We start from the raw sequence: 15915 nt of genomic DNA, 5'->3' as shown, positions 1-15915 counted from the left end.
TGGGTGATAGGACAGAGCCCTGTGGAACACCACTGTTGATAGGTTTAGGGGAGGAACAGTGACAGTCTACCACAACGGAAATAGAATGGCTGGAAAGGAAGCTGTAGATAAAGGAACAGAGAAGGATAGAAACCGTAAGAGGGCAGTTTAGAAAGCAAAGATTTGTGCCAGACTCTATCGAAAGCTTTCAATATGTCTAACGCAACTGAGAAAGTTTCACTGAAACGCCCAAGAGAAGATGACCAAGAGTCAGTTAAGAGAGCAAGAAGATCGCTAGTAGAACGCCCCTTGCGGAACCTATACTGGCGATCACATAGAAGGTCAGAAGTGGAAAGATGTTTATGAATCTTCCGGTTAAGGATTAATTCAAAAGCTTTAGATAGACAGGAAAGTAAAGCTATAGGGCAGTAGTTTGAAGGATTGGAGCTGTCACCCTTCTTAGGCACAGGCTGTATGAAGGCGTACTTCCAGCAGGAAGGAAAGGTAGATGTTGATAGGCAGAGACGAAAGAGTTTGACCAGGCAGGGTGTCAGCTCGGAGGCACAGTTTTTAAGAGGAATGGAAGAGGATTAAGAGGTTTAGAAGAGGATTAATCCTCTTCCATTTCCTCTTAACCCTTTCCATACTGTGATGCTGACATCTGCATCACCGCATTGAAAGGTTTAAGTGTTGCAACAACAAGCCTATGGTCAGTTGCAAAGAACTCAGCACTCCGATAAACCCTGCAGTTCTGAAAGATCCTCCAACGAGTACTTACGAGGATGTGATCAATCTCCTTAGCTACCCCTCCGGCATCGCTATACCAAGTCCAGCGGTGCAGCTCTGGTCTCTGGTACCAGGAACCCACAATTCTCAACCTTCTGGATCTTACAAAATTCAGGAGGAGCGCTGTTGATGTTCCTGGTACCAGAACCATGGGGACCAACACATAGCTCGTAGCCAACCCTGTCAGTGCCAGTAGTAGCATTGAAGTCACTCAAGACAATGAGTGTGTCCCGGAGAGGGTACTGGTCTAATACGGAGTCGAGTTTGGCGTAGAACATCTCCTTCTCTTCAGTTTTACGCATCTCGGTAGGAGCGTACACTGCAACAAGAGACATGAACCCCAGTGTGTGCTTCAGGCTCACCCACATTACAGTTTCATCAACTGGAGCAACCTCAACCACAAATGTCAGATGTTGGCTGGAGATGCCCATAGCTACCCCCTTAACCCTTTCCTTGCGCGCAGTGTGGACGTGACTATCCCCTCAGGTGCAGTCGGGCAGCCCAATTGGGGGTCTCTTTTAACCTCTGTATCTCAAAAACTATTCATCACAGCTAAAAACCAAAATCACCATTGGAAAGAGGAGGTCCAGCTCTATAGGAGTCGGTTATGTATGCCTCTCTTGCGAATGTATATGCACGTTCAGGGAGTGTTGAATGTTAACACTTACGTCGGTGCATGCGTGATGATCAGCCATATTGAGGGAACTGCAGACATTTTTTCTTCAGATTCTGGCAAGGGAGTATTGCCAACTGCAATATTTACAACTATTTGGTCAAAGAATCAGTCGGTGATAGGTGAAGCTATGCAAAAATGACGCTATATTGGGCAAGAACATCCACCAGTTACTCGTCCATAGATTTGCTGCGCTGGGCTGATATGATTTTCCACCAAATTTAGTGAAGAACCCAATCAATTGGCAATCCTGTGTTGCGAGAATTAGTGTTGGAACACTCTCATATGCAGGAGATTTGAGTGTGGGTGGAGGTCGCAGCGGGTGTTTAGCACCACCAGCAATTACGCCTAACGCCTGCTGCAAGCGTTTAGCAATGAAAGGGTTAAGATGGAAGCCATTGCTGCCAGACCAGTAGTAGGTGTACCCCCTTCCTGATCTCGCCACACTGCCAGGCCTCTTTGTCTCAGTCCCACTATAACAACCCTCATCTTTCTGAGCTCATTTGATAGGTAGGGCAGTCGATCATCATCAGAGAGGTTTCGGATGTTCCAGAAGCCCACACACAGAGCCCTCCGAAGGTTAACCCCGGGCCTGGTTCTGCGGGTGGGCGCAGCATCTGCATTGCCCGGTCACCCCCAAAACAAAAAGAGAGGCTAGGGAGCCCTTCCTCCTTTGAGACGCAAGAGTCCCGTAGGCTTGGCCTTGCAGATGCATTGAGGGAACCTCCCGCACGATCGGACCCCCCAGCGAGACCGGATTGAGGTAGAGGCTCATGCCACAACCCCGACCTCTACTTTTTATTTTGATTTTTGGCTAGGTACTTTTTTTTATAGGGTGAGAGGGTGCAAACCCCTTCCCCAACTACCCCAGATCAGGGGCTGGACTGACTGTTCACCATTGGGCAGGGACGCAGAACCCCTGGGAGGATTAATCCCCCGGTTACCCAAATAAAGAAGCATGAACAGGAGAGAGAGAGAAAACAAAGGAAAAGCAGTTTGGGAAAGCTGAGGATGCTGCGTTCCTCATTCAGATTGACCTGCCCCTACCAAAGATTGTGCAGAGTTTAACCCCTTCAACACGAGGACGCGTATACTGTGTCCTTGCGTACTCTGTACCATATCCGAGGACGTGTATACTGCATCCTGGCTCCCTTTAGCTAATATACGAGTTATTTTATCTCTATATTTATGATTACATCTCAAAGTTATCAATTAATTTATGTTTCTTTATGTGCACCATTTAATTCTTCATGTTTTCATATATAATACATGATGATATGTTGAGTTTATGGCTGAAAACTTGTTATATTCAATAGTGACTTTTGAAGTTTGGCACGCGCGGCGATCCCGGATACAGCGCGAGGCGCTGTTTTGGTCCGGCCGTAGTGAGTTTCTTTATGTGCACCATTTAATTTTGCATGTTTTCATATATAATACATGATGATTATGTTGAATTTATGGCTGAAAACTTGTTATATTCAATAGCGACATTTGAAATTTGGCACGCACGGCAATCTCGGATACGGCGCGGGGCATTGTTTTGGCCCGGCCGTAGTGAAGGGGTTAAAAGCAAAACTGGTCATATATAGATATGGAGACAGGATCACATGAGTGTATCTCAGGCCCTGTCTACTCCAACTAGAAAAAGAAAAATAGGTAAATAAACACACCTACACACACACACACACACACACACACACACACACACACACATATTCCACTACATGGATAAGGATATGATGAAAAAGATAATAATCACTATGCTTAGACCAAAATTGGAATATGCAGAAACGGTGTAGTCTCCCCATAAGAAGAAACACATAAAAAAAACTTGGAAGAATACAAAGGATGGCAATAAAAATGGTTCCAGAACTGGAGGGATTGTCATAGGATTTTTTTTTTTTCTTTTTTTACGTCACGGCCTATTGTGCCGGTAGACTTCTTCCCGGTGGGGCCTGATGGTCGGCCCAGCCCGTACTGGCGCAGGTGAGTGTTTATAGTGGCGCCATCTTGCATTGGCTCATGCTGCCTTTCCGGAGCTCATCTTTAATCCTAGAATCTAGAGTCCGGGTTGATAGGTGGTCTTCTGGACAGCATGTGGGTAGTTTTAAGCCACTCGGCGGCAGCTGAAAAATCCCAGCTTGGAGGCACCGGGCGGGGATTGAACTCGCGTCCTTCTGAACGTGGCGCCGTCACTCTGTCGACTCAGCCATCGCCTCCCCAAAGGTTAAAGGAAATGGATCTACCAACACAGGAACAAAGCAGAGAAAGGGGAAACCTAATACAAATTTATAAATTATTGATCAAAATGGAAAAAATAGACAATGAGGAGTTACTACTAAGAGAAGGAAGAAATGTCAGCAACATTGAGGAAAGGAAGATGCTTGAGACATAAAGAAATATAGCTTCCCACAAAGAAACATAGAGGTTTGGAACAGACTATGTGAGAAAGTAGTATCAGTGAAGAGTGTGAACAGCTTTAACCCTTATACCCTGTGATAAAATGAGCGGGCGGTTCTAAGTTACATAGATATAAAACAGGCAACTAATGTCAATAGGTGTTCCCTTGCTTTCCTTAGTGTTCAGTCAAATTATTTTAACAAACACTGGGACAATCATATATCATTTGAAAGCTTATAAGTTGCTCTTTCATGTGGTATAATCATAAATGAACCAATGGAACTTACATATGCATGAAAAAAAAAAACAAGTGAAAATTTTGAGATTAATTTAAATGAGTATTCTTTTATTTCCTTCATTTTACACTCCAAAATTTCCTAACAAGCTTTAGAATTACATACCATTTGAAAGCTAAGATTTTGTTCTTTGATATGGTGTATTCATGTATGAAAAATAAAGCAGGGAGGTAAGCATAATATAATGTAATAAAAAGAAGAGTTGGAGGAGAGGCGAACAATACTTTTGAATTACATGCCATTTGAAAGGTTACAATATGTTCCTTGCAATTATTCATTCAGAAATGTAGAAAATGAATATAGGCTGACAATTAAAGTAGAATCTGAGAATGCTGCACCAAAATGGAAAACAAAAATGTAAGATTTTCCTATAAAAATAACAATGTAAATATTTGGAGCCAATTATTTTTTGAATGGATATGGTGAGAGAAAGTATGCAGATTATCCCCTGAGCTTCTTATGATAGTTTGGGTAACATTCTGGGCAAAATCCCTTGTTACACTTGGGCATATATAGCATGTTCTCACACGTTTAGGATGAGGAGCATGACAGTCCTTTTTCTTGCCCACAGGCAATCTTTTCATGTCATGATCATTATCTGGTGATGATATTACATGTGAAGGAACAGCTACTAAATGGAGTGAGAGTCTGCTGGCTTGGAGTTGCACTTTAGTGCGACGTACCTTATGCTTTTTGGTGGAGTGTATTCGCCAACAAGTGATTCGAGAATACTAATCATGAACTGGTATCTTGACAGAATTAGTTTTTTTGATATGTTATGTAACTGTTGAGACAAGCTGTACCAAACAAGGAAAAGGCAGCCTTTACAGTCCATTTCAACATTTTTCTTTCCCCAAGGTACACATACAGCTTTATGTCTTTTAAGTCGACACCTCCCATTACTTTGTTGCAGTCTGCAACAATGCATGGCAACTTTTTGTCTCCTTTCTCTGGCCCATGCACATTAGTGAACCCTGCTTTGGCCACTGTAGAGAGAAGCACAGGGGTCTTTTTGCCATCTCTGTATGAAGAGTAAAGAGTCCTTTTCTTTGCTCTGAAACTGGATGTTGCCCTAACTTTGCACGTGCAGCTTCGCCCTTTCCTGTTTATCCGTACTGTGCCTGTTGCTGTAGTCTGTTTCTGCCACAGATCTTCAAATAATTTAGGTGAAGAAAAGAAATTGTCTAAACCAAGATGGTAACCACGATGAAAGAGGTCTGCCTCAGCTAGAAGCCTCATCACAAGATAAGTGGCACCGTCTTCACTAACTGGTAAATGTTTTTTGCCTTTATACACTTCAAAGGTTACAGTGTATCCTGAGTCAGCTTCACACAAGCACCACACCTTCAACCCAAAGCATGCATGATGCTTATTAGGCATATACTGCCTCAAATTAGGGGTTTTACCCCGGTATCCAATGATGCTCTCATCAATAGAAATTTTGCATTCATTGATATAATTACCTTTGAACACTTTCAGAAAATGGTCCACAAGAGGCTGAATTTTGTATAACTGATAAGCAGGATCTGTTTTTGAAGGCATTTTTTTGTTATCACTGAAGTGGACAAACTTTAGCAGCAGCTCAAACCTTTCCCTGCTGAGGTGACAATTGAACCATGGAATTGACTGGCTGGGGTTATAGGAGTCCAAGGATGACCTAATAGTTGGTTACCTAATTAGCCCCATATTCATTATTATTCCTAGAAATGCCATAAACTCTTTTGGCTCTGTTTTACATTGTTTGATCCATAAATTTACCAAAGACCTTGGTTTTCTACTCAAGTACTCAGCATTTTCATGAATCCACTGTTCTGCATACCTATTTGCTTCCAGAACCATTTTATTTATTGCAGCAGTAGTAAAAACTTTCTAAAGTACTCACTGGGCATGGCATCACTCTTGGGTGAATGTATGAGTCCACTGGCTCCTGTAAAAGGAACAGGAGGAGGGCCAACATAATACCTCACTGACGCCCACCCTCTAGTCTCTGCAGACGATGCACCAGCTGACTCGCTGGTGTCCTCATCACTACTGTCACCCACACTACTTGCTGGCAGAGTACCAGAATTGTCATCACTCTGTATTCCACCACTTGCTAAGTCATCTGCGTCTAATTCCTCATCACTAGTTTCAACAATCTCATCCAGTTCAATTTCTTCTAGATCAGAAACCTCCAGTATTACTTCACTCTGGTCATCGGCCATCATACACGTAGCACTCCACTCTTATCTAGGTCAATTAGAAGAGAAGAAAACAATTCTCACGTATTGTCATGTATCATATCATGTGCCTGAAACACTTATTTTCTCATGGATATATATATATATATATATATATATATATATATATATATATATATATATATATATATATATATATATATATATATATATATAGATATATATATATATATATATATATATATATATATATATATATATATATATATATATATATATATATATATATATATATATATATATATATATATATATATATATATATATATATATATATATATATATATATATATATATATATATATATATATATATATATATATATATACAGTCGTCCCTCAAATAGTACGGTTTCCAAAAGTACGGTTTCGGTTTTATACGGATTGTCATGGAAGAATTTTTTTATGATTTTTAAATTTCCCACTCGTCGCACTAAGTAGCCATGGCGTGAGTGGCAACACTGTTCTACCAAAACACCTGCTGAAAGCACCCCAAAGCGTTCGAGAGAGGTGTTCACCTTGCAAAAGAATTCAGATTTAAGAGAAGTTACGTTTTGGGATGAGTTACGTTGCCGTAGGGAGAGCATACCACGTGAATGAGAGCAGTGTTCACTGTATCTGTGATCTTGATCATGGTCTCGATGTCACAGGTGGCCTGGGATTTCTCCCTTGGTCTTGGTCATGGTTCAGGAGGTTGTTGTCCCTTTCGGTCCCAACTACAGCTTTTGAAACGGCTTACTCCCTCAGGGCCAACACCCTGAAAATCACAGTGTAAAAGATATTCTTGCCGCAGTAACTGCAAGTGCTCCAAGAGTGCTGCAAGAGTGGAGATAAAGGCCGTCCTTTTACTAAGCCTCGTTGTTGCTATGGTAACGGCGTCTGACTTGCAGCAAAATGGCGTGCGCTGATCTTCCTGGCGACGTTAAACATGCATTACTAGCTGTCCTGGCTGACGAACTCCTTACAACAGAAGATGAAAAGGAAGCTGCAGTGGTTATGGTGGCACAGAGAGATGAAATGCAATGGAAACACTTATATTTGTTTGTTTAGGCCACCTTATTTGCTAATGATGTCATCACAGCACAAAGGCGCTCCACCTCTCAAAGCTGGGAGCCAGCAGACGTGCCGAGTTGGCAACTCATGCTCCCGTGTAACGCATTTGAGAGCACTCGGGACGTTCCGAGTCCCGATTCCCTCTCTCAAACACAGCCCAGGGGTGTTTCTAAGGGGGGCACTAATTTTATACAGATTTTCGAATAGTACGGGGATCCTGGGTCCCTAACCCCCGTACTACTTGAGGGATGACTGTGTATGCTATCTTGCCTAGAAATCAGTAAAAAATGCTAAAATACAGCACACATCGCGACTGTGTATTCACCACGGGAAAATCTGGAGCCCAAATACAACACAAACAAATCCTTGTAAAAAGCTGGGACGTGATTGGCTAAGCATCCACCATGTTGAAAACTAAGGGCCAATGACAGGGTTTAATGTATAACGCATAGCCTCAAGCATAAACAAACTGTGAGTCATAAAATAAGCGCGATATTTGAAGAGAGCCATGATCGTGGCACGTCAGTGTCTAACATACATGCCACGATCATGCCTAATGGAGCATAAGGGTTAACCCGTACAGTCCCGCTGCTGTCTATAGCCGTCACCTCAGTTGTAAGCTGAGAGCCCGCTGCCGTCTATAGCCGACACTAAGTTCCTCACTTCGCCACGGCCAAACCATTCACGTTATGAACTTCGAGTCTTTTGCACATTCAAGAGGAGGCATTGGTGAGTCTATTGCTGTAACGTTCTAACCGATGGGTATATGTACAGCTGCACAATTAGGAAGTAAAAATTTATAATTTTAGGCCAAAATGTGAAATAGCAACTCATCCACTCTTCCGTGCCGCGGTGACAGAACCTTGTCAGTAGTCAGGAATGTTTATGTCATGTCTGACTGATGCCGCTCCACTCCAAAGAGGCTTTGAATATGCTCCTGGACTCTGATTGTGAGTTCAGTGAGTCGGAGTCAACTCAAGATGAACTGGCTGAGGTTGAAACCCCAGTCATACCCGTGGTGACGAGGGCAGCCACACATGGTGATACCAGTGGCTTTGTGGAATTATCGTCGTCACGGCGCGCTATGGAAGAGGGTATGGTGTCCACAGACGATGAGTCAGTGGAGGAGGAAATAGCCAAACTGCGACCTGTCCTTTTGTGTAGCCCCTTGTTTTGAGGTGTACCACACCCAAGTGCAGTTTTAAGTTCTAAATGAGTGAAAAAGGACGCTAACTAGGCTATATAAAAAACATAGTGTTTCTTAAATATTATTACCAAGACAATAAGGAGTGACAGTAAGATCTACAGACACAACAATAAAAGTGAATGCATGATATAAATTTACACACAAAGTATATATTTAGTTATTACTATAAATTTTATATAGCTGTGCATGTACATAGTCAAAGAGGCAATCATACTGCTTACAAACATCACTAAAGCAAGAACTATACAGCGTCAGAGTGGCACGTGAGATGAGGGAGGTTACCGGCCGGGCGGGAGGACGCACCGTAGCGCACTCCATAACCATCCCACACAGAGGCAAAAATAAGTCGATATGAGTGTTATTGTACCTGTTTATTCAATCAAACATGGCATGGTCCACACAGATGGCCATTCTTTATTTAACCCTAGATTACTATCGTTGTCGGACTAATGTGGTTACTATCGATCTCTGGAATTCCAGACAAACTTTGCGGGCTTTAAAACACATATAGGAATGGTACAAATTTTGATTACCAAATTTTTACTTAAACAAGAATACATTCTTAATTCTATGACCTATAAACTTAACATATTACCCAAAAATAACATTACGAAAAAAATAAACAAAAAAGATGTGAAACTTTAAAAAAATGCTACTTTTCCCTGATGAAGGAACCACTGCCAGGCAGTGTTGGCTGATTGTGTTGAAATGTGCCACATGTGGAGTTCACACGTCCCCCAAATGTTTTAGCTTCGGAAGCCCTATTGCCTGCATTATACTTGATATGGCATAATTACTATCGTTGTCCGGAATTCTGGACAATTGGGAATAGTTCAGGAATTAAGCACGGGAAAAACACAAATGTACCTCACGCACCAAGGGCAGAATGCTAACTGAGATGTCATGGCTGTACAGCACTGTACGTCTAACAGATTTCCTTCTGCGACGCAAATTAACCCCCCATGCCGGGATTCCGGACAACGATAGTAATCTAGGGTTAATCAAACATGGCATGGTCCACACAGATGGCCAATGTTTATTTAATCAAACATGGCATGGTCCACACAGACGACCATTGTTTATTTAATCAAACATGGCATGGTCCACACAGATGGCCATCATTTATTTAATCAGACTCTTTCGTGCCATTAATTTGAATGTTTAGAAAAAACTTTAGATCAAATTTGGTGGGTTCTGTGACTTGCCGAGTTGTCCGGCAGCATGTCTGACCCACGTGGATTTGAAATAAGATCATTAGTCCTCACTGAGCAGCCCTGGAACCTAAGATAAGAAAACACAGGGAAACACAGTGATGCATCGGGAGAAAAGGACAGGATAGAGTGAAGATAAATCTGAGTACAAGGATAACAGTGATGAAAACATTGTGAGTAGTGACAGCAGTAGTGCGAGTGACTTAGAGCGTGATGATGTTACTTCACTATCTGTACTGCACTTTGGCCCAGGAAGTGCTTCCATGACAGCAGTGCAGGGTAAGAAGGCTACACGAAAGGCATGTGTTCCCTCAACTGAAACAGCCAGCTCTGAGGAGGACTGAAAGTAAGTGAGTAAAGTAGATGTTGTCTAAACTATTTCAGTGTAAAGAGCAATTCATATTATTGACCTTCAGTTGTGAGACGGAGGAAGTGTGACGCATGCCGCTACCGTGGCCAGCCTGTGTTGACATGTTGTGTGTCCTTGGCGACGGCTCGCCCCAAGCTGCCCAGAGCAGTGTTTGATGCCGGCAGCTCACACCCTGGCTACACTTCACATCCGCTAGCATGACTGTTACACAACGTATCACAATTTGGATTTCACCGCTGTGTTCAGTGAGTTAAGGGGAGAGTCCGCCATGAAAATATGAATTTTTTTTTTTAAATATGAAATTGAGTTTTATGGTCTATGGCAACACCCTATCCTTTGGCTTTTGAATGGTAGAATTTTTTTGTCAACATAAATTTAAATGCCAATAGCGAGGGAATTTAAATGGCTACTGTGTGGGCGTGGCATGCTGACTGCTGCGCATTAGCTGGAATGAATGTTGGATAATCAAACATGCAGCAATCTTCAGGGTGAAGTTTGTAACCCAGGTAACAGTTTTGGAACATAATTATGGATATGAAAAGTGCAACCTGCTCACAAAAATGATTGGAACAAATGAATACATAGAAAAAGGATTAGAAATGAGAGATAAAGAGAAGAATTTCACCGAAGACAATACAGAAGAAGAGGAAGACAGACAAAGAAATTCCAACCGATAGCTATGCACCTGGAGAGTACTGATCGAACCTTGCAACAATTAGGGGCATGGCACGCCCTGACACCCCCACCTTTGAGTGATTAATACCTTTATAAGGCGGGACAAGGTGCCTGATTCTTTTATGCACTCACTGATATGTAATTACTGATCCCATAAAATTCATATGAAAGTGGCATTGACAATATAGTACCTTCACTGAGCTGAAGAACTTTAGCAAAACTTTAATCGCATTTTTCTCAAAACTAGTACAAAATTAACATAACCTTATTTTTTGCATTTATTTTCTGCACGATTTTCATGAAACTTTAGGACATACAAGATCATGTATCGTACGAAAATTTGACAAGATTTTTTTTTTTAAACGGCAGTTTCGATATATGGAAAACTTTTCCAAAATGAATTTCAAAATTTTTTTTTTTTTTAGATTAACAAAAAGTTGAAAAAAAAAAAACATCTTGACAAATTGTTAGAATAACAATGAACTATCAGATGTGCGTATCACAGGAAAGTCCGTAAAAAAATGTCTGAGAAAAATTAATTCTAAATTTTCATAAAACAACAAAAAATAATTTTCTTAATGTTTCATTTCATCTGATCAGCTTGAAATTTTCATATGATAACAAAGGTACTAATATATCCAACATATAAATCATTCATGACCATAGATGCAATTTTAGTCCACGGCGGACTTTCCCCTTAAGACGCTTCATACAATGTGAATAAACAACAACAAAAATCGCAGCTGTTTTTTCCCATATCCTGAGACCATTCGGTTAAAACAATATCCATCTTTTAAAGGTTAAGAAATGCTATAACATTAAACAATAACACTCATATGCTAAGTGGATAACAATTTATAAGAAGAAAAATGTCCATGCATTATGTTTGTACTTTAATACATTCATCACCACATGACTACTTCCTGTATTTCTCATTTCTTATAATATTTTAATCCTAAACGGTTGATCTACAGATTCATTTCAGTAGTCAGGCAAACAAGCTGGAAGGGACGATTATAAGATTGGATATCATCAAACGTGAGTTGACAAAAATTAGTGAAGGGATGTTACAAGATGCTACAATAATAGAGCGAGAAATTAGGTAACACATCAGATAAAGTAATTATGTAATGCAAACAAGAGTATTTTGTGGATGTTAAAAGAAATAAAGAATACTAAGAAAACCACTTCCACTACACTCATTTCATGCTGTTGCTGTGGTGGTGGTGGTGATGATGATGATGATGATGATGATGATGGTGGTGGTGGTGGTGGTGGTCCATTACCCTCTCAACACCATGCCACAGTCCACCACAGTCCCCTCCATAATCTTGCTGTGGTGGTGGTGGTGGCATAGTCCATTACCCTCTCAACACCATGCCACAGTCCACCACAGTCCCCTCCATAATCTTGCTGTGGTGGTGGTGGTGGCATAGTCCATTACCCTCTCAACACCATGCCACAGTTCACCACAGTCCCCTCCATAATCTTGCTGTGGTGGTGTATCCCATTAATCTCTCAACACAATACCACAGTCCACCACAGTCACCTCCTTAATGTTGCTGTGTTGGGCTGCTTCGGCCACCACGTGCAGTCCGTCCACCACCTCACCGAAGACACGAGTCGACTCACACTTACACTGACAGTCCCGTGTGAAGATGCCAAACTGACCACACGCATTCCAGTGTTCCTCATCCACCAGCCAAAACACAGCCCCAGCCTTGCCTGATGTCTTGTACTTACCCACATCAAGCTCAGGCAGTAGGTCAGATGCACCAAAACCATCCCCAAAACTCATCCACTCTCCTGTCTGCCCCTTGTTTCTCACCTTTGCTGACAAAGTGTTGATGTAGGAGGGGCCGTGTTGCCCTGTGCACAACATTACTAACTGTCTGCCCCACGGAGTGTCTTGACTCAGGTGTATTTGAACCTGCCGTGGTGCACTGCCCGGCCAGGACAGGTCCAGGAACACAGTGCAGGGAGGGGAGGGCGGCACAAACTCGCTCATCTGTACACACACAACAACAGGTAATGTGACACACACACACAAAGGGATATGAAAAGGATATTGTGGAAAAGTCTAAAGAACAACCTAAACTATTTTATAGATTCATAAATGGAAAGATTAAACCAAGAAAAATAATTGAAAGACTGAGCGACGGAACTAAGAACATCGATGATCTTAACCTGTGGGCTTCGGCTATGGGAAAGCCGAGAAGTGGCCGAGAAACAGCAAAATTACACTGCATTTTGAGACTAAGAAAAGAGCATGGAACGTACATCAGAGTACTCCTCTCATAACCATAAAGCTGTTAAAAATATTTACTTTTACTCAAACTCCATTCTTTTTGGGTGGTGTTTGTTACAAAATAAACAGTCTTGTGACGCGTGGCATCTAGCCTAGAGTCGCTTGTTGTCTACTTTAGAGAACTTGACAAGTGATTACTGTGTGGATAGCTAATTCAGTCTGCCATGACCTTACAGCACCACCTATGACAAAAAAGCCCATCTCAAGATCACTCACCCACCACTATGACCCAGGGCATGTATGGTGGGTTGCTCTATGCCACCACCGCCTAGAATTAGCTCGAATTAGGGGTTTTATGGTGAGCCTTTGTTAGGGTCCACCGTACCACAGCCACAACACGTGAAAGCCCAGAAAAGGGTCTGCCGACGTTCTCGGGTTAAAGGCATGGTGGAGTTACTAAACAAAGAGTTCCAGCAAGTTTTTACTAAAGAATCAATATTTAAAGAGCCACAAGAAAACAATATAAATGTTCATATGGATGAAGTCTCAGTAAATAAAGAAGAGATATAGAAATTGTTGGGGGAGCTGGAAGAGAGGAAAGCGGTATGACCGGATGGAGTCTCAGGGTATATATTGAAAGAATGTAGAACTGAGTTGGTTGGACTGGTATATGACATCATTAAATGCTCAATTACAACTGATACAGTGCCTAAGGAGTGGCGGAGGGCCGAAGTGGTCCCCATATACAAAAGTGTAAAGAAGGAAGAACCCTTGAACTACAGACCCGTATCATTGACCACTGTAGTATGTAAAATATGTGAGAAAGTGATAAAGAAACAATGGACAAGATTTCTAGAAGAGCATAATTTAATCACAAGTAAACAGTATGGATTCAGAAAAGGGCGCTCATTCATGACAAACTTACTGAGCTTTTACTCAAGTGACGTAAAATACAGGAAAGGGATGGATGGGTAGATTGCGTTTATCTGGACCTAAAGAAGGCATTCAACAAAGTTCCACATACACGACTGCTATGGAAACTAGAAAATAAAGGAGGATTGAAAGGGAAAATGAAGAACTGGATGGAAAGCTACCTAAGGGGAAGAGAGATGAGAACAGTGGTTAAGGACATAAAACTGGAATGGAGAACTGTAGAAAGTGGAGTGCCTCAGGGATCGGTATTGGCACCAATACTTTTCCTAGTATATATTAATGACATGACTGAGGGAGTAAATAGTTATATGAACCTGTTTGCAGACAATGCAAAACTGCTAAGACATATAAGAAACAGTAAAGACTGCAAAATTCTGCAAGAAGACCTAAACAAGATTTGGAAATGGAGTATGGAATGGGAGATGAAATTCAATGTGAAGAAATGTCATGTAATGGAAATGAGAAAAAGTGAAGCAAGACCAAAATGGACATATAAAATGGGAGATGGTGAAATATTAAAGAGAGTACACGAAGAGAGAGATCTGGGAGTAATAATGCAAGATAATAAACAGCCAGAGAGTCATATAAATCGGATATTCGGTGATACGTATAACATGGTGAGAAATACCGGAATAGCATTCCACTACATGGATAAGGATATGATGAAAAAATTAATTACCACTATGATCAGACCAAAATTGGAATATGGGGAGGCAGTGTGGTCTCCACATAAGAAGAAACACAAAGAAACTAGAAAGAATACAAAGGACGGCAACAAAAATGGTTCCAGAGCTGGAAAGATTAACATATGAGGAAAGACTAAAGGAAATGGACTTACCAACACTTGAACAAAGAAGAGAAAGGGGAGACCTAATACAAATATATTAATTATTGAGCAAAATGGAAGTAGATAACAAGGAGTTACTACTAAAAGAAGGAATTACCAGCAGGAACACAAGAGGACAGAGTAAAAAATCGAGGAAGGGAAGATGCTTGAGAGACATAAAGAAATATAGCTTCCCACAAAGAAATATAGAAGTTTGGAACAGACTAAGTGAGGATGTAGTATCGGCGAGGAGTGTGCAAAGCTTTAAGGAAAAGTTGGATAAATGCAGACATGGAGATGGGACCACACAAGTGTAAAGCCCAGGCCCTGTAAAATTACAACTAGGTACACACACACACACACACACACACACACACACACACACACACACACACACACACACACACACATGCATCAGTGGCTTGGCAGTGGCAGTGGAGCAAGTAATTGAAATAATTCAGGAAGGTCATGAGCTGGTAGGGGAGATCGAAGAAGTATTCAAGCCTGGAAAGTATGAAGGAGCCCAACAACCAGTATAAATTAGATTTAGGTCTCAAGCTGCTGCAGAAGAAGTGGTGGGAAAGTCATGGAAGTTAGCAAGAACAGAGACTTACAAAAAGTCTGGGTAAGAGAGGACAGAAGTGCGGAGGAAAGGAACACGATAAGAGAATTGAAGAATCAAGCCAATGAAAAGAATTAAGCAAGGTCAGAAGAGGAGAAAAAGATGTTTTTCTGGAGAGTGATAGACATGGACCTAAGGAAGTGGTACAGAAGGGAAGAGGTGACAGCTTGAAGGTGGCATACACTAATGTGAACGAGTTAATATCGTCAATGTTAGAAATAGGAGATTACCTGAGTAAGGAAAAACAGATGTTATGGGGATTACGGAGACCAAATTGACTGGTGGTATAGATGCACTTAACATAGGGGATGGTAAATATAATGTATGGATGAGATATAGAGAAAATAAACAAGGAGGAGGAGTGATGCTATTGTTGAAAAAAGAATGGACAGTGGAG

The 15915-nt window shown here is 41.4% G+C and overlaps 1 protein-coding gene across 6 annotated transcripts in view; it reads right to left on the bottom strand.

Annotated features, from left to right (window-relative positions):
* Positions 1 to 8989: 8989 nt before the first annotated feature.
* The window catches only part of LOC126997880 (uncharacterized), an 89684-nt gene continuing 82758 nt past the window's right edge, over positions 8990 to 15915 (bottom strand). For all 6 annotated transcript variants that reach the window (XM_050859096.1, XM_050859092.1, XM_050859094.1 and 3 more), the window contains one exon: positions 8990 to 12897. In XM_050859096.1, the coding sequence (XP_050715053.1) occupies positions 12400 to 12897 (498 nt within the window). In that variant the 3' untranslated portion in view covers positions 8990 to 12399. The remainder of the gene's footprint in view (positions 12898 to 15915) is intronic.

This window comes from Eriocheir sinensis, chromosome 13 (assembly GCF_024679095.1).
Source record: "Eriocheir sinensis breed Jianghai 21 chromosome 13, ASM2467909v1, whole genome shotgun sequence".
Taxonomy (NCBI): domain Eukaryota; kingdom Metazoa; phylum Arthropoda; class Malacostraca; order Decapoda; family Varunidae; genus Eriocheir; species Eriocheir sinensis.
Note: the sequence above shows the minus strand (reverse complement) of the source record. Positions and strands in the feature narration are given on the sequence as shown.